The 17235-nt window shown below is 40.3% G+C and overlaps 3 protein-coding genes across 5 annotated transcripts; 2 read left to right on the top strand and 1 right to left on the bottom strand.

Annotated features, from left to right (window-relative positions):
* Positions 1 to 68: 68 nt before the first annotated feature.
* RB195_007120 (uncharacterized protein) lies at positions 69 to 2016 on the bottom strand (the record flags this gene model as incomplete). The annotated part of the gene is made up of 3 exons (XM_064180569.1): positions 69 to 164; positions 233 to 397; positions 1960 to 2016. 3 exons carry the CDS (start codon positions 2014 to 2016, stop codon positions 69 to 71), a joined length of 318 nt encoding a protein of 105 aa, XP_064037432.1.
* Positions 2017 to 2370: 354 nt separating this feature from the next.
* RB195_007119 (uncharacterized protein) lies at positions 2371 to 5836 on the top strand (the record flags this gene model as incomplete). Of its 2 annotated transcripts, XM_064180568.1 has the most annotated exons (7): positions 2371 to 2391; positions 4045 to 4061; positions 4360 to 4549; positions 5029 to 5206; positions 5259 to 5341; positions 5399 to 5496; positions 5731 to 5836. In XM_064180568.1, 7 exons carry the CDS (start codon positions 2371 to 2373, stop codon positions 5834 to 5836), a joined length of 693 nt encoding a protein of 230 aa, XP_064037431.1. The 2 variants fall into 2 exon arrangements, with proteins under 2 accessions (XP_064037431.1, XP_013308075.2); XM_013452621.2 differs by lacking the exons at positions 2371 to 2391; positions 4045 to 4061 and having other exon boundaries at positions 4361 to 4549.
* A 1207-nt stretch (positions 5837 to 7043) lies between these two features.
* On the top strand, positions 7044 to 16906 carry RB195_007118 (uncharacterized protein; the record flags this gene model as incomplete). Of its 2 annotated transcripts, none has more annotated exons than XM_064180567.1 (29): positions 7044 to 7112; positions 7173 to 7281; positions 7918 to 8045; positions 8818 to 8898; positions 9023 to 9166; positions 9227 to 9314; positions 9549 to 9609; positions 9667 to 9752; positions 9823 to 9913; positions 9973 to 10141; positions 10544 to 10681; positions 10742 to 10868; positions 11199 to 11263; positions 11291 to 11300; positions 11469 to 11557; positions 11658 to 11719; positions 11832 to 11913; positions 11973 to 12113; positions 12935 to 13012; positions 13069 to 13183; positions 13240 to 13328; positions 14238 to 14291; positions 14368 to 14463; positions 14590 to 14690; positions 14748 to 14849; positions 16185 to 16314; positions 16371 to 16454; positions 16623 to 16732; positions 16792 to 16906. In XM_064180567.1, the coding sequence occupies 29 exons, from the start codon at positions 7044 to 7046 to the stop codon at positions 16904 to 16906; spliced, it is 2814 nt and encodes a 937-aa protein (XP_064037429.1). The 2 variants fall into 2 exon arrangements, with proteins under 2 accessions (XP_064037429.1, XP_064037430.1); XM_064180566.1 differs by lacking the exon at positions 11291 to 11300 and adding an exon at positions 11325 to 11412 and having other exon boundaries at positions 10526 to 10681.
* Positions 16907 to 17235: the final 329 nt, after the last annotated feature.

Below are 17235 nucleotides of genomic sequence, written 5' to 3'. Positions count from 1 at the left end.
AAATATACAAAGGATGAGTGAAATGAGCGCATCTATTAGAAATTAGTAGCAGAATATGAAGGAATGTTTTAATGACAAGGTTCCGCACCATCACCACCAGAGGGAGGACTATGACCTTCCTTCTTCTTTTCTACATGACCACGACAGTTGCCGGTCTCACAATCCTGTGAAAGTCTTAGATGTACAATGGTGAAGAGCGAAATCGTGAAAATTACACAGAGAATGCACTTACCGAATCATCACTGCTGTCATCATCATCATCCCACGCTTTTTTCTTCTTATAAATACAACAGCATTTACTTTTCTTCTTTCCCATATTTTCGTTGTCCACGGTATCGGTGCTCCAATTCACATGCGGTCGCTCACCATCTTGCTGCAGGTGTAAGACGAGTTCGGCCTGTTATCAGTTTCAGTGAGAAGGATAAACATCTTCCGAGAAAGAAATCAGAAAAGAAAGAGTTCGGCATTGTAGAAATCTCAATTTATGTCTCCTGCAATGCTCAGCTTTAAAATGAACAGTGTTGGTTTCGGAAAAGAAGCCCTATCAAATTGTATCGAACTCCAACTTGATTTTAGAGCCCAATGTCATTGTTCGATAATTACAGCGGTGGGTATGACTCAGATTAGTAAACTAAAAATTGTTTTTCGTTTTAATCTCCGAATCGATAGTCGACGATGTATACGAAATAAAGTGAAACTGATATGTTACAACAAATAGGAAGCGGAACCAATCCAATAATATTCGCTTCATTGTTAAAGCCATTTTCTACCTTCGTACATTCGAGTTCATGCATTTTAAAACTTATCGCATCGTATATCAAACTCACAAAGGTCTTGATGATTTTATCGCACTGCGCCCATCTTTTTCAACCATTCAAAATCAATCTCTACACTAGGCAACGTTGTTAGATCAGATCAATAATTATTGCAGAGCTGGAGAGATCAAGGTTCGTTAGTTCAAATGGATTTGTTATCATATCACTTGAATGGGGTGCGCCAATAACTCAGCAACATCCGTGAGCATATGTACTCCATTCCTTCTGACAGGAGATGTTTCCCATTCTCCGCAATGAAATTGGGACAAACTTGGGAACTTTTATTGCCGTCTTAAAGGCACCCCACGAATCTGGGATCGTACGGTTTTGGGGTGGGTTATGCCTATACAGGACAAGGGTCGTAGATTTATTGCAGCGCGCCACTCTTGCTCGTTCCGGGGTCGTCCGTTTACGCTGATACAAGAAGAGATGGACGGAATCACCCTCTTCCCCACAATCTACGATCCCGCATAGGCATTACCCGGCTCAAAACCCGTACCACCCCAGATTCGTGGGGTGATGCCTTTAAACCTTTTCGGCATAACAAGAAAACATAGAGGGAAGTGAGCATGCGAAGTACAGGTGTACATTCGTGTGAATTTGAACGAAAGCAATTGTATGGCAACTGTGCAGATTCCAGTTTCGCCGTCACGCCAACCACGTTCCGTGAAGTCTTTCTCAACGCTTTCAGGCACCAGCGTACTAACTTGAACTGTTTTCTGGCGTACGCGCACCAATTTGACGCTTTACGACCTGTGATGTTATCACTTGTATATTCAAGCACGAAAAAAAATAAACAACAAAATAAATAGGGTACTGATGACAGACAGAAATGATATAGAGCAGAAAACGAACTAAGTAGTCAGAGAATTAATTCCCTGAAAGGAGCAAAGAAAAGATCATTGTGTATCGATTCATGTAAGTTGTATGTATAGTAGTCATTATTATGCTGTTCATACCAAGGTACAACTACAAGTGGGGATTGTATAGCTAATAAGCGCACAATTTCACAAAAATGAAAAAAAATTAAATAAAGGATTTGTTTTATACTTGTTCGTAAAATAAAAAAATATATGAAGCATAGCTCAAGTAACGGAAAGTTCAAATACGGATGGAGATAGCACAACACATCTCTATATCTCACCTGATCTCCAGTTACTGTTTCAGTAGTCGTGACGGGCTCCGTTCGAGTACACGACATAAGGTTCTGCAAGTTACGAATTAGAAGATACCACCTTAAATGCGGAAAATAACAGCAACAACACAGACGAACAGCGAAAAGTACGAACAATAAGATACACAAATACCGATAAGAACAAATGACCATACAGCAAGCAAAAGAAAGGATGCGTGCACGAGACTGAACCGCCTCTCTACTCCGATTTTTGTTTCGGCGGCTGCGTAGCGGCTTACCTCGCTAGGCTACAGAAACTTCGAATTTTGTTACCTTTGAAACTTTTGGCAAAATGTAGGAAGATGTGAGTAGGTCTTACTCACAGGACAAAGTATTCTCTTGCTTCGATACGCTCAAAAGTATGGGAGTCAGGTGAATCAGATGGCTGAGGTAGCACAGTCGGTAGGGGGTGTGGCTGCTACTGGCGCGATCGATAGTTCGACACCGCCCTAGTGATGAACAAGTTCTTAAACCTGAAGAACCTGAAGAAGGCGATATAGCCGAAACATTAGCCAATAAATTTATTTAACAACCTCGTGTACAGCTTATCAAACTCGATAATATAAATTCAACAATGCCGAGGTTCATTGAAAGTCGAACTTTTCAAGTTCTTAAACCCTCTGAGGTCAGGAGAAATTCGTACCAGACTTATCTCAGACTATAAAAAGACCAGATTACTACATCGATGCCATTGTATGAGCTAACACGCGTTCCAGAACCTCAAACTACTCTGAATTGAAGTCGAACACGAAGGCGTTTTCAGATAGAGGTTGATCAACGTCGCCCAAGTTATTCTTTATGTTTTATGTAGCCGAGTCTTCTGTAATTCCTTCGTTCTACTTCAAAATTGAGCGGATTCCCTGCCACAAAAATGTCTCGTGATCTCAGCGAAACCGGCCGACTTTTTACGGCATATTGGACGTTTTGACGGTTAAACTAGTTTCTTAACCTTTTTTTGTCGGATCCACATGAGAAATACTACAGTTGTGTAACAAAAAATATCTTCATCTAAAATTTCATGCTTCAACCACCGATGACAGATCTTCTTGTTTTCTTGGTTCTATGTTACCTGTTTCCTGAACACTTTTTTTTTAAATCCCTGCCGCATTTGTAAGAGGATTAAATGAAACGTAGGCCTTAAAGATTATGCTAACTCAAACAAAAAAATCGTATTGAACAGCATTCATATTGCTGGATAGTTGGATCAAAACTCAGATGTGGTCAACGGTTTTACTCACGGCATATTGAGAAATTTTCCCGACAGTGCAAAACTTCTAAAAGGAAATGATGAGTGATCTACCATGAAGAGAGTCGGCGAAAAAGGCGCAAGATTAGACAAGAAAGAGTCGAATTTGGCAGACTTTTCCTTGCATAATGATTAAGCAGACTTTGTTGTCCTTTTCGAGAAATGGTAGCGAACAGCAGAAGAACAGTCCAAACTCAACGTTTCTATTGGCCAAAGAAGTTCATCTAGGTGACGATAAGAGTAAAGTATGGCGAAAACGACATGAAAAACGCTCAGCGAACTGCAGCGAAGAATGGTGCTAGTAAATGTCCTCCCACCTCGACTTTAACCGCTACACTCCACCGCGCCGCTTCGAGCGCAGCCGCTTACGCAACTGCAGTGAGCTTCGTGTCGTTTTGACCTTAATATATAAATTCGGCCTCTGAGCTCTTCCGGGAACTGACAAGGTTTGATGCTGGAATGCAGTAGCAATGTAGTGACGACTCAGTGATCTAGGAAAACAAAAACTGCTGGATTAAATTGTCGCCCAGGCGCAATTCCACCCGGACGACAATTTGATCCAGCAGGTTTGGTTTTTTCTCTCATCGACCATCTACAGCAACAGGAGGCGCCCATATTTCTAACTTGTTGTGTAGTCGAATGCAACAAAAATGTCATGAAGTCACTATGCTCGCTGAGATTATTTTTGCGCTCTGTCGATCATACGAGCGCGCCATGGCTATGCTTCCTTTTCATTCCCGCCGAAGACCGTCTTCAAATTATTTCAATTCGAGTTTTCTCAAGTTTCAAATTTTGCTGGGCCGTTTTAGGTGTTAGTGACACATAGGTAGGTGGAAATGTAAGTGAGATGTTAGGGGTCGTCAAGTAAAATGTAGTTGGGTGCACTCAGTTGCGCCCTTATTTCTCTAAGTAAATAATCAAATCAGTCGGGGCCTTAATACTTAAGCATTATTCTTAGAGGATCTATGACATATAAGCTATAAGTTAGAGCTTCGAGAAATAAGAGCGTTACTGAGTGCCCCCTGCTCAACTACATTTTCCCTGAGGCCGTCTAGTGTCACAATTTCGTTGATATAGTGAGAACAGTAGACGTAGTTACATTCTATTCACAGCTGTCGTTTAAGGATGTCTGATGATGAGTTCGAAGAAAAGAAAGTGAAACAGCAAGGAAAAACGAAAACAATACTGAAGAAGGACAAGTATGGAGCTTTGGTGCTAGTCATCGATTGTGGGCGTTCAATGCAAGAAATGTGCGATGGAAGAAGCCATTTTTCTATGGCAAAAGAAGCCGCTGATTGGATCCTTTCGAGAAAGGTATTCTTATGGAAGAAATTGCTTCATTTGTTGTCTATTTTTCGCTTTGTACAACTCTTCGACATTCGATACCATAGTACCTCACGGGAGGGATTTATTTTTCTACTGTGAAGTTTTGTCCAGCATTACCACCACGCCGAGGTTTTCGTGGTTTTTCCTAGGAATATTTCAAATGAGAATTGAATGAGATAAAACAAATAGTTTTTGCCTTGTTTTACTCGTAGACAAAAAAGCAATCACTGAAATGTGTAGTGTATTGGGGACAATCGTCCTCATCACCTGTGATGTTAATCCTCTCTTCCTAATCAAGATCCACGGAAGACCTAAAACATTGTTGTGAATCTCTTCATCCTTTCATATATGCAACTATACCAAAACGGAAAAGATAGACAGATAGCCAGTGGTTTCTCCAGGGAAACATTCCCGCTGAGCAATATTTACGACCCTATCACCTCTTCTCGAAGCCTTCTCTTTTCCAGATTTTCACCCAAGCCAAGAATCGATGCTCAATTATTCTATTCGGTTGTGAAGAAACAAAAAACCATCTCGATATCAACGGAGTGTTCCAGCAGGATGAGGTCCTGTCAAAAATAAGTTTCGATCATCTTCGTTTTCTCAACCATGAAGTGAATTATAACCTAAAAAACGTCGGAAATGGTTAGTTTTGATGTCGCCATACGTTTCATACCTCTAAAATCTATTCGTTCAGCTGTCGATGCTCTAGTCGTTGCGACAGATTTCTTACATAACCAGACTGACGGCGATGCCGCAGTGGAAACGAAAAGTATCTTGGTTGGTTTGAAATGGTTGGGTCCAAAATTCGTCTCCAGCACTTTTCAACAAATTTAGGTCTTCACCAATGGCTTGGCGGACTGTGGTGATCGAGATTCTGAAGTATCCGCAGTGGTAAATGGAATTAACGCTCTGGAAGCCACGCTTGTAGCTGTGTATGTTTCGTCATAGAATTTCACTTTTGGGTTTGCGTATGAGGAACAGTAACATCGTTTGATGTCTTTTTAGATTGTTTTCTCAGTCTTTGAATTTCTTTTTTCTCCAAAAAAGTTGAAACTAGCTGGAAGAGAAACAGCTTTGTCTAGCGCGTTGTTTCAAGTTCCTACAAGCTAACTTCCATAGTTCTCCCCTGCCTACTTCTTTTTACATGCTTAGTAACATGATTCCAGTGGTATCAGTGAAGACTCCATCGAGTCGCGGTCAAGTCAAAAACAAATTATGGACATTATCAAGAAGACGGATGGCTCAAGCTATAGCTTCGAGTTGGTCGCTTAATAATTCTTGTAACAAACTAATTAAAGAACAATAGTAGGGTCAAAACGACGTGAAGCGCGGTGTAGTTGCGTAAGCTGTCAATTTCAACCTCCTTCTTCACCGCACCGCCTGCACCGCTTCGAGCGCAGCCGCTTACGCAACTACACCGTGCTTCATGTCGTTTTCACCCCTTTATACCTGAATGTGGCACAAGCGAAGTGTTGCTTAAAATGTTCTTGTAGTGGCAGTCGCAGTTTTTTTTTTATTTCGTGGGGACAGAAAGGCCCGTCACCAGTGAGAAGTAAAGAAGAAATAAAAAATAAGTTATACTAGTGAAATCAAATGTTGAAAGTTGACTAAAATGATGATGAAACCAGAGAAATAATCTGAGCGAAGTGTAAATCTGACTAGCTCATAAAGGTTTTCGAAACGTCGATGTGGGTCTTTTTTTACTCCTTCCGTGCTCCTGCCATTGCTGCTCCGTTAGAACAAACATTCCATTAGAGTCCTTCATTTGCCCATGATCCAAGCCCATGAAGCAACGATCGGTTCAGGAATCATTGCAAGGGGGAGGGATAGTTTGAAGTTGGAGTTGGAAAGAATTCAGAAGAATCACATAGTAATTTGAAATGTTTCACACAGTTTTCGGGCCTTAACTTTACGTTGGAATGCTCATGATGCGGTGCTTTGTAGTGTCAGCTGCTTACTTTTGAATATAATTGCTTGAGCAGAAAAATGATGGTTGGAATGGTGAAAATTTGAACTTTTGACTCTTGTTACGTTTGAACTCATTGAAAATGTGAATACAAAATGTGAATCTCGTGTCTGAGATTCATCAGCAAATCAGTTAGCACTGTTTCCGAGCATAGGTGCGATAGGGAGAAACCGCACTTTCCTCAGGTTTCTTTTTCAGCTCACGGGGTGCAGCTCAAGTGAAGAGGGTCCTTTCAATAGCCGTCCAAAAGTGAAGGGGTAATCTCGCCATTCGTCTAAAAGTGAAGGAGGTCCTTTCCCCAATCGTTCAAAAGTGAAGGGGGTCAGAGCACCGGCTCCGACTATCGCATTTATGTTTCCGAGAATTTTTTACTAACCATTACTACCTTTCCTAATTGTTGTAATTTTCTGGGATGCCGTCTCTGCGCTTCACCACTTCACAACTCCAGTTGTCGACAGTCGGGCCATTCGAAAAAACTGGGAGGTTGCACCAGGAATTCGTCTTCCATTAGCTATGTATACGAAGGCAGTTCCAGCAAAGAACCCTCTTAAAAGCGTACTCGTAGACGAGCATGGAATCGAGGTCTGTTGTTTAGTAGTACTGCGAAGATTCAACATGTGTTTTATTACTGTCATCCTTTAGATGCACAGACAGTCTCGTTTTTTGACAAATGTAAGGGCTGGTGATGGTACTGGAGGTTCCGCCTCAATAGAATTCAAAGAGCTCATCTCTAAGGATCAGAAAATTCAAGGTATATTCTTCTTCACGTCGTTGTTGCAAAAAGGCTACAATAAAGGCTGAAAATAGAACTGGAAGCTAATTCGCTCCCATAGTTTTCTGCGTGAAAGGGAGGGAAGCTGTTAATAAGATTCTCAAAGGCGTGCGACGGCGAGAGGTCCTTGCACGCATTTTGCAGTTTCTAGCAGCGCGCGAAGAGCACGCACGATATCGAATTTTGCCAATATTTGAACGCGCAGTTTGGTTCATTAAGTTCTCTCTACATACATTGTTGCGTTGTGAGAGAAATTGTCGAAACAAGCGCATTGATTACTCTTAATTCATAGCGAAGTGCAACCAACTACGTTGGTTGGCGCATTCATTTATGGGTAGCCTGAGCAAGGCCAGTAAGGCCTATTTATCTACTGTCCATCTCCAAACAGGCACATAGGTTATTTGGCATTCGTTGTTTATCTTGAAATTCTAAATCATCAACAAGTACTGGCCATTTCGCAAGTATTTCCTGTGGGTAGAGTGCCATGCCACAGTGAGTTCAAAACGGCCTGGAGCCTGGTGCAATTGTGTATGAGGCTGTGCTCAAACTAGTATTTGTTAGATGACGTTGTAGTTTTTTTTTTTTTAAATCAAATTTCTTGCTTTCTATTTGTAGTGCATTACTTCGGAGATACTAAGGTGACGATTGGTGAAGATGACGAAAAGCGATACAAAGGTCATAATTTCAACGAAGGAGAGCAGCGCGGTTGCATGAAACTAATTCAGTTCACCAAGAAAGAAAATGTGGGTTTGACTTTCAATGACATCTGTTTTCTTTACATATATTATCATAGTCTTCCCATGTAAAAAAGGAAACGGGTTCAAATTTAAAATCTTCATCTGTGTAAATGTCCTAGGTTAAAGGCAGCATACCACGAATCTGAGGTGGTGCAGATTTCAGGTGGAGTAATCGTATACGGGATGGGAGATTACGGAGAGGGAGGTGATTCCGTCCATTTCTTGCTAATTGCCGTAAAAAACGGCCCGGAAGATGCGGCGCCGCACAAGACTGGCGCGCTCCAATCGAACCTCTTGTACAAAATGGTGCGCCAAAACGAATGAAGCCGTATCTTCCGGGCCGTTTTTTACGGCAATTAGGAAGAAATGGACGGAACCACCCCTCCCTCCGTAGTCTCCCATCCCGTATACGAATACTCCACCTGAAATCCGTACCACCTCAGATTCGTGGGGTGATGCCTTTAATTCCCTAAGATAATAAGATCGTTAGTTAAAAACGTTCCACGTCAAACCAATACCAGAATTTCGACCAGTGTCAAATTACGACAGTGAATTTGAAAGAACCAGAAAGAATCCGTTGGAATATTTCGGACGAGGATATAAGAGAATTCTTCAGTTACTTCTGTATGAAGTTCTTTTTAGACTTAGCTCCAAAATGTGTGCACCGCACAGACGACAGGAAACGGCTTGCACTTTGTTGTTGTACTAATACGAAAGCAAACTGCTACAATAAACACTTTGGAACTCGGAATTCTTTGATCAGGAGTATTTGTTCCAGATCAGAGAATGCTACTACATCGGTCGCAATTCGTTTGTTGTCGTCCCTGGATGGGAGAAAAAGACTTCCGATCGAGACTCGGTTAGCCTCGCTTGATTAATCTATTCTATATATTGCATACTATATTACATTAATTTATTTAATACTTACATTACTTTCTTTTACGAAATGGGAGGACGGAACTGGTGTCAATTCTGGTGTTCAGGAAGCAATGTTGACGACCTTATCTCTAATTTCTGCAATGTTGGAAAACGACGTTGTTGCCATATGCCGCTATGCACCTGATGCCGCCAAGCATCTACAGCTAATGGCTTTAATACCCCATAGAGATGAAGAATTGGATCTTCCCGTAAGATCAAGCCTAATTTTCCTTTTCTGAAGACCTTTCAAAAAGGTATTGTTATTTCAGTACCTGCAAGCTCTTCGCCTTCCATTTGCGGAGGATATGCGTCCCTTCAATTTTGTTAATCTCAATGTTACGTGCCCGAAGCCCAGCCGTACGTTCATTTCTTCACTTGAGGGACGTCTGCCCCAACAGTTTTGTTTGTTGTCAGCACACTTCTGTTTTTTTTTTTTTGAATAAGAAGAATTCACTATTTCTATTATGGAGGTGCAACTCATGTTATCGAATAATCTCAAGACGTGGAAAGATTTACTCTGATCCACCTAATCTCTTATTTCACACTTACATGAGTAAGAGTAATTACATGACAATGAATGAGCTGCTTCAGATAAACAGTTGAATTTTATCGACGAACTCATCGACGTCATGCAGTTCAACACCGAAAATGGGTCGGTCAAGAACTTATAGTTGTTACTTTTCATATTTCGAGAAATCAATTGTTTAAGATCGCTCGAGCCTACATGTGTTCTGAATCCGTTTTTCCAACGACAATGTACTGCCATGAAGTTGAAGGCTTTAAACACTATCGATGGTAGGGCATCTCATTTCCAAATGTTTTCTAACACTAAACCATGTTGATGCTATTATCAAATGATTATTAGGAGATGACAAAAAGATATGCGATCTCATTGCTCCTTCATCATTCCTGAAGAGAGGCTTAGAACCGGATTCAAAGATGCTGAAAACAGCAAAGTAATGTTGGATAGGTCTCATTTTTCGAATTCTGTTTTTCTTTAATTGAAAATCTTTAGACACGTATTAGATGCTATACAGTCTGAAGAGAGTGGATTCTGTCTGCAAGAAGTTGTAAAACCTAAACGTGTTAAACAAGAGATCCGACAGGAAGACATCTCAGAGTGGTTAGCTGAGCTAGAAGCAGCTCCAAAAGAGGAAATATCAGCGAAAACAAAGGATACAAAGGTTGCTTATATATGCTATATTATCAATTGTTATTGTAAAGCTTACGCTATAGGAGCTTTTTTTTCTGCATTTTTCGAAGGTAAAGTATAGTAGTGTTAAAACGATATGAAGTTCGGTGCAGTTGTGTAAACGGCTGCGCTCGAAGTAGTGCAGTGGAGCGAAGCGGTTAGGATCGTTTGGAAACTTTTGCTATCATCACTTTTCGTTAGAGTTAGTTATGGTTCCACGTGGATCCCAACCGCCAGCCCCACCGCGCCAGCCCAGCTGACGCCTTTCGTCAGATTTTGCAGTTTTCTCACACTGACACCTTGCAGAACAATTTGATCAAACACCATTTGTGTTTGAGTACTGCGTCTTTGAATCAGAAGTGTAGAAAAAGTGCAGCATAAGTCAGTTTGCCAGAAACCTACTCAAGTTCGATTCATCGATCGCGCTCGAGCTCGCCTCACTGACAATTTCGAGTTCCATATGGCATCCCTGCTTGATGAAGTGTCAGTGATGACTGCAGCGGAAGATGAGGAGGCTGAACAGTTGTACGGGGTATGTGCAACCACTTCACTGCATGGTTTGTTCAGCATACATTTCGAACATGTGACTTAGATCGCCCATGCACGTCTCCTCTCCCTCAGAGAATTAGCGATAGAATTTGGTCGTCCGACCGAATTTAACGAATGGCTATTGTGTTCGAAGAGTCAGTGGCCGGAGTGGGCACAATTCTGCATGTCAAGTGTGTTCTCTTTTGTTGATCATTTAAAGAGGAAACTTAGACAATTCAGAAAATATCTTCTGATTTGAGTACTGCTTCAACTACTCCGGTCGGGTAGTGCTAAAATGAGAAACGAGCCATTTCAAAGCTTGCTATACGGATACGTTAAGTGCTAGAGACCATTTTCTTGCCATCTATGTTGTTCGTACATTCTACATACCTTGAATTTCTTTCGAGTTAAGAGATTTCCGAGATTTTATCACCATCAGCTCATGGTGTTCAGAGTATGCGCAACTGGATTAGAGGGGTATGATTTGGGTTCGCATAGGTTGAAAAATCTCTGTTATTAAGGATCTTCTCTTTTGCTGATCTCATGCAAAGAGTGTTCATCATCCGAATACACAGAAAGTGAAGCAGTAAGTATTTGGAGCGGTTGCAGCTAGAATATGCAAAGTAAGTTCTTTTCTCATTTGAAAGGTATCTATAGAACTTCGTGAGGATTGGTGCAGTTTTGTTTTGCTGCTTACATCAAGCGATTTTCGAGCATTGGGGAAGCTCATTGCTGGTGAATCTGAACCAACACTAGAGTAGTGTGTATTATTGATATCTTTTTATCTGCAGGCAGCCGAAATGAATGGATAGTTATGGAGCAAAGCCTGCACTTCTATGTGATGATTAAATTCTGTTCAGTTTGTACGTATTTGCAAAAAGTAAATATTTGCTATTTGGAAATTACTTTTACTGAAGAGGGGATCCCTTCATATTTCTGCATCCGTGCCCTTTGTTCCCTATCTTCGTATTGTTTTATAGTTTATGGAGATAGAAGCGCTGCCTTCTACTATGAATACTTCACAGTTGCCTGATATAAACTCGTGGGTTTGAGCTCGATTCATATCGTTTTTCTGATAGAAAGATTCTCAACATTGTTTTTTTTTTTAACTTCTTAAAATGAATTTCTGGAACAATGCGGCTATCTATCTTAAGACTCGCAAACGAGATAGAGCAGCTTTCAACAACACTAGCACCAGAAGCGGACGCCACCTTGGTGAAAGATGTGCTCTATAAGGTATGCCGTGTCGATTTTAATGTATTGCTAAGACAAAAATCTGGTTGCTTTCTATTCAGGAAGTCAAAGATACATCGCATGGCGTGTTTCCCTGTTCTGTGTCCAATTCTATGGGAATCTGTGATCTGGTGCTTGAGTCAAGCAAACAACGTGTCATAATAAAGGAATCTCAACATTCGATCACAGCTCAGCAAATTGTGGTAATGACAGATTGAATTGTTACATACATATGCAGAAGAGGATTTCCAAACTTTGGGAGGACAAAGTGAAGGTGAAAACACTCACACAATGGGAATTATAAGCAATGGTTACCAGGGAAAAAGAGTAATTCTTCTTGCAAATTGCTAAGGATCTCCATCTAGACCTGGGCGTTTCTCAAAATTTACGTTAAATTTTACTAAACCGAGGGAAAAAGCGCGAAAAAAATCCGGTAGATCGAGGAAATTGATCTTTTCAAATAAAGCGAAAGAAATTTCACCTTATTCGTGATGATTATACCTCGATTGCGAAGGTTGTAATGCGCCTAGGAAGAAAGCCATCAAAAATCAAATATCGATATCAATATCAATGAATCGACATTTTCATTTGGCGGGATTAGCATATTCATAATCAACGTCTCGCTATAGCAGGACGTATAGACAACATTATTATACTAGTATTCTCTTATCAAGGATGAGCTTTCAATTTCTTTAGCAATTTCAATTTATTAGCCGAACTTACATGTAAAATTATCCAGAAATACTGGTCCTGTAATTCATTCTCAAATTCGGTAAATTGAAAGCCACGGGTGCTAGTCATAGACCGGTGTTCTTTTAACTTCCTGCCATATTTAGCAAGCCTTTTTTTTCGTGATATTCCATCTTGAGATCCTTTTTTTAATCTAAAGAAATCCTAATATATCTCTTCATTTTTGTCCTCACTTCCTACCTATCACGAACTAATCTCGGAAATGTGGAACGGCGGACTAAAATTGCATAGCTGTATTGATGATCATAGGGTGCAGGTCAAATTTGCTTTGTAGGCACTGACAAATGAACTTCTTCGTGCTGGAAAGAATGTCGAATCTGTCGGCGACGTCATACCTGTGTCAACGTTTTGGGTGAGCTTTTTCATCACAATCAGTCTAGAATCGAAAGAAAAATTATCAATCTTTAGTCGATCCTGTCACGATCCCCAAAAGCAATACGTGATTGTTTCTGTGCAGCTGTAGTAGAAGACTTGGTCTTCTCTACGAGAGCTTTAGATGGCTGCATTTCATGCCAGTTAGTAGGTACGACTATGAAATGAGCTATAATCTTAGCCTTTACTAATGAGTTGCGTTTCCAGTCGATTTCCTTCGCACGTGTTCTCGAAGATCGCAGCAAGGCCTGTTGGTGCAAAGTTACGCCAAAGGCGTTGGCTTTATAACTTCCAACGTTAGTTTCCTTTTTTTTTTGTTTTTAGATACAGAACATAAAAGTATAGCCGTTCAAGTTTTTGTGCTAAATTTGTCTACTGCGCACCTAATGAGAAAGTTCCGAAATATGGACGCCCCTGTTGCCTCTCAGATGAGAGACAAGCTTGCATTTTTTGATATATTAGGCGATAATCTTCTTGCTGTCAGACATATGGGAGCATCTAAGCCGGATCGTATTTTTCCGAGCAAACAAAAATATTAACAGCATTTCAAACCGTCGTCGCAGATTCTCACCGTTATTTGACTATGCTATTCGGAAAACGGTTTTTCTACCCCGAAAGATGTAATTTCCAGTCGCAAACGTCCACCAAATAGCGAGAGAAGCTTCGTCTTCACTTTTGAATAGCAAAGTCAAATCTAGAGCTCTTTCATTCAGTATTTGTATTTACATAAAATTATTTGAATAATGTGGGGTCTATTTTTCCGAATCATTCCAGGACAGAGCCAATATGTAAATCACGGCCAATATTCCACCTGATTCGGATAAAATAAGATAAACACAGTTATTTGCCGATTTTTTTTTCACACATTTCGGGGCTCCTGAAGCAGTTGAAAATTGAGCACTTTTAGATCTCTTTGATCGGCGAGGTATTCTTGTCTCTTCTGCTTCGATACCCCGTACGATTAAAATGAATATAGTTTATACTACTAAATTAATATTAATAAATTTTGCGCTCATGCGATACACTCAAAATCATGTCTTCCCTCCGCTGGGCAGAACTGCAATATCTCAATTGCGAAGCGAATGGGTCTGATATCAGTATCGCTTCGCCACGGGTTTTGCAAATGTTGGACGAAAATGAAGTAGAATTTCTAAAGCGTGGTTTTGAATTGGAAGGTTTGGTCGCGTTATTGGTGATATTTCCAGGAATTTGTAGACCTTGTCACGTACGAAATTTCCAATAAGCTTACTTGGACAGAAGTGGGTTTCTTTGGCTACCTTATGAACATGGCAACACATTATCTTCACAAGACGGTTATCACTCTGTTCTCTTTAGGGCATGAAGAATAGCCCTTATTACTATGCTGTTTTCATTGAGCGCTCCGTCTTCCTACATCTTGATCCTCAAAGGACCGGAAAAGTGCTAATAGAAGTGAGTACAGCTTAAAATTATCCTTGCTGTTGTACTGAGATTAGTTTTTGACCTTCTTTTTATGTTCATGTAGTGTTTCTATTGAGAATTCCTATTCCGTGTCTACACATGAACTAAGGATTACAGGATTTAACATCTACTAGACTACTCGATGATCTTTTTGACGTAATTCTTGAGCATAAGCGAGAGAATAAGGAACAGTTGTGGGATGTGTCACAACTATCTTGGTATTTATTATATTTTATCTCGATACGGGCCATTTTATGATATATTTCCTTTTTCAGGTGCTCCGTCAATAATTTCTGGCGAGTCTTAGAGCAGTTTCGCCGTTGCGATCGAGACTGGTCCGGAATGGTCTCTCTCAAAGAGTGCGAACACCTAAAAGAGTGAGTTCTTCAGCTTCTGCATGTGTTCTTTGACATCTGAAAAACAGTTTTTTTTTTAAACAAGGAAAGCAAGCAAACTTAGAGGTAGCTTTGAGGTGTAGTTCAAAAGTGGCAGGGCGAAAACGCGCATCTCACCGCTTCTCTGTTTTGGATCCGTTGGGTCGTTATGCGGACTCATTTCCTTGGATTTGGGAGAGAGGGAATGAGAGATTGAGCGTTTTCACAGTGTTACTTGTGAACTAAGCTGACTCCTGTCTACTGATAAAGAGATCCGGCCCTCGAATATCCCCATGTAGTTCGCACTTTAATTGGATTCACATCCTGGGAAGGGCTTCATCTTGCTGCTTGCTAAAAGCTGCAAACAAACATGCCCTTCTTCAGCGTTTGTCCCGCTAAATGGCTAACTCTGCATTTCTGGTTAGATGACACCTGTCAGTGCTTTGTCAAGATCGACTCTAGCCATTTTCAGTCTCAGTTTGAATCATTTGAAGAGAGTACTGTTTCTGTCATTCCTATTGTCGCTTATTGGATACATCCATGTGAATCAGTTCCGATCTTACAGCTGGTTTTATTCTTCCCTGATAGAGTGTGACCGTACCATCAGAGTCTCGTTTTTCATTCATCTTCTCAGCTGATCAACCCACGACTTTTCTCTGCAGAATTTCCTCTTTGCGAACATTGTCAAGACGGATGATGCCATCTCCCGTAATCAGGTTGCTTCACTTCCATGACTTCATGACAAGGTCCCACTTTTTTTAGTAACGAGTATTCAGTGAAATAGAGTGCCAAAAGTCGAAAAACGATTTTATTCACCTTAGACATTAGGCGTTCTGGTATCTCCTTGCCAGGGAGAATGCCATTTATTGACAGTCGTCTCCACTACCAATGCAACGTATACACGAGTACGAAGGTGAATGAGTGGCTTTATCTGCGACGCTCGATTACAGAATAACAATCAACTCCCAGAAAAGCTTGTTATTCACGAAAAATGGCACTATTCTCGAAAATAGCCGTGAAAACACGAAAAAATTTCCGTGATAGAACAAATGGCGATTGTAAAGGTAAGATGCGAGAAGCAAATGCGTGAAATGAAGTGAGGGAGTACGTAAACAAAAAGATTTGATCGAATAAAATCTTGAAAATAAGATTTTATTCGCTCTTCTTGGATTCTTATTCTTGAAAATAAGATAAAAACAGGGAAGAACCAAAAACATAATAATTAGAATAAAAAAAACATGAAAAAAGAAATCTACACTAGTTCTCAATTCATGTGAAGGTATAGTAGAGAGATTCCTTGAAATGCAATGTAGACGAATACATTTGTATTATTTTCAGTGGAGTCTACACTCCATTGTTTCTGAAGCGAGTTTACGCTACGCAGATGTTGTACGGTGACAATCCTAAAGAACAGGAAATGGATTTCCGTGGTTTCGTGGAATTGGATGTCGCTATTCACACTAGAAAAGTGAGAGTGACGATTGTCGACGTAATGTGGCGTGTTTTTTCTTCGAAGTCTTACAGGCACCTGCATCAATAAAGTGGCTATTTCGCGTGTTGGACCTCAGAGACGACGGTATTTTGGATCGCGATGAGATTAAGCTTATGGCACGTTTTTATTTGTTTTTGTTTCATGTCTTCATGTTTTTTTTTTGTTTCATGACCAGTCGGACTTTTTTTCCTCAATCTTTGTTTTTTCTTCAACTTAATAAATTAATAATTCTGCTAATTAGAAACTTAAAACTTTAAGTAATAAATAATTTTGTCGTTTTCAAGACGCAAAATATGATAACGAATCTTTCCACATTGGAAGGATGGTCAAATTTCAATGCTGATGACATTACTGATGAAGTTATCGATATGATTAATCCTAAGGATCCGTCCAGGTATGTTTTAATCATATAATGTTTTTTTAAAGAGTGGATTAGGAATATAGGTCTTGCAGAATCACAGTTGATGATGTCATCGCTAGTCGCATGGCAGATACTGCCTTTGGAATTCTTATTGATTACTCTGCTTTTCTGAAGTATGAAACTCGTGAGGAAGAGGCTGCTACGTAGAATTTTCTTTTCCTATATGTTGTTGGGTACGTGCATTTCACTATGTTCTCACACTTATTCCTTCCTCATATCTGCATCTCTCACTTTCTTCCTCTTAATGCTTGCGCAGTTATATCGCACTGAACTAATGTCACACTCATATCGAAATGGGCATCATTTATGTAATTGAACAGTATTCTTCGCTTTTTTGTTCCGTCTGTCTCGAATTAGAAAAGAAATTTTTGAAGCAATATCGAGGACTTGATGTAATCTTCACTTGATCTCAATAAACTATGTGGATTTTGTCTGCGTAATCAGCAATCTAGTATCTAAATTATGTGCAGAATCCA

The sequence above is a fragment of the Necator americanus genome, chromosome I (genome assembly GCF_031761385.1).
Source record: "Necator americanus strain Aroian chromosome I, whole genome shotgun sequence".
NCBI classification, from domain to species: domain Eukaryota; kingdom Metazoa; phylum Nematoda; class Chromadorea; order Rhabditida; family Ancylostomatidae; genus Necator; species Necator americanus.
The sequence above is the reverse complement of the archived record's forward strand: the minus strand, read 5'-3'. Positions and strand labels throughout refer to the sequence as shown.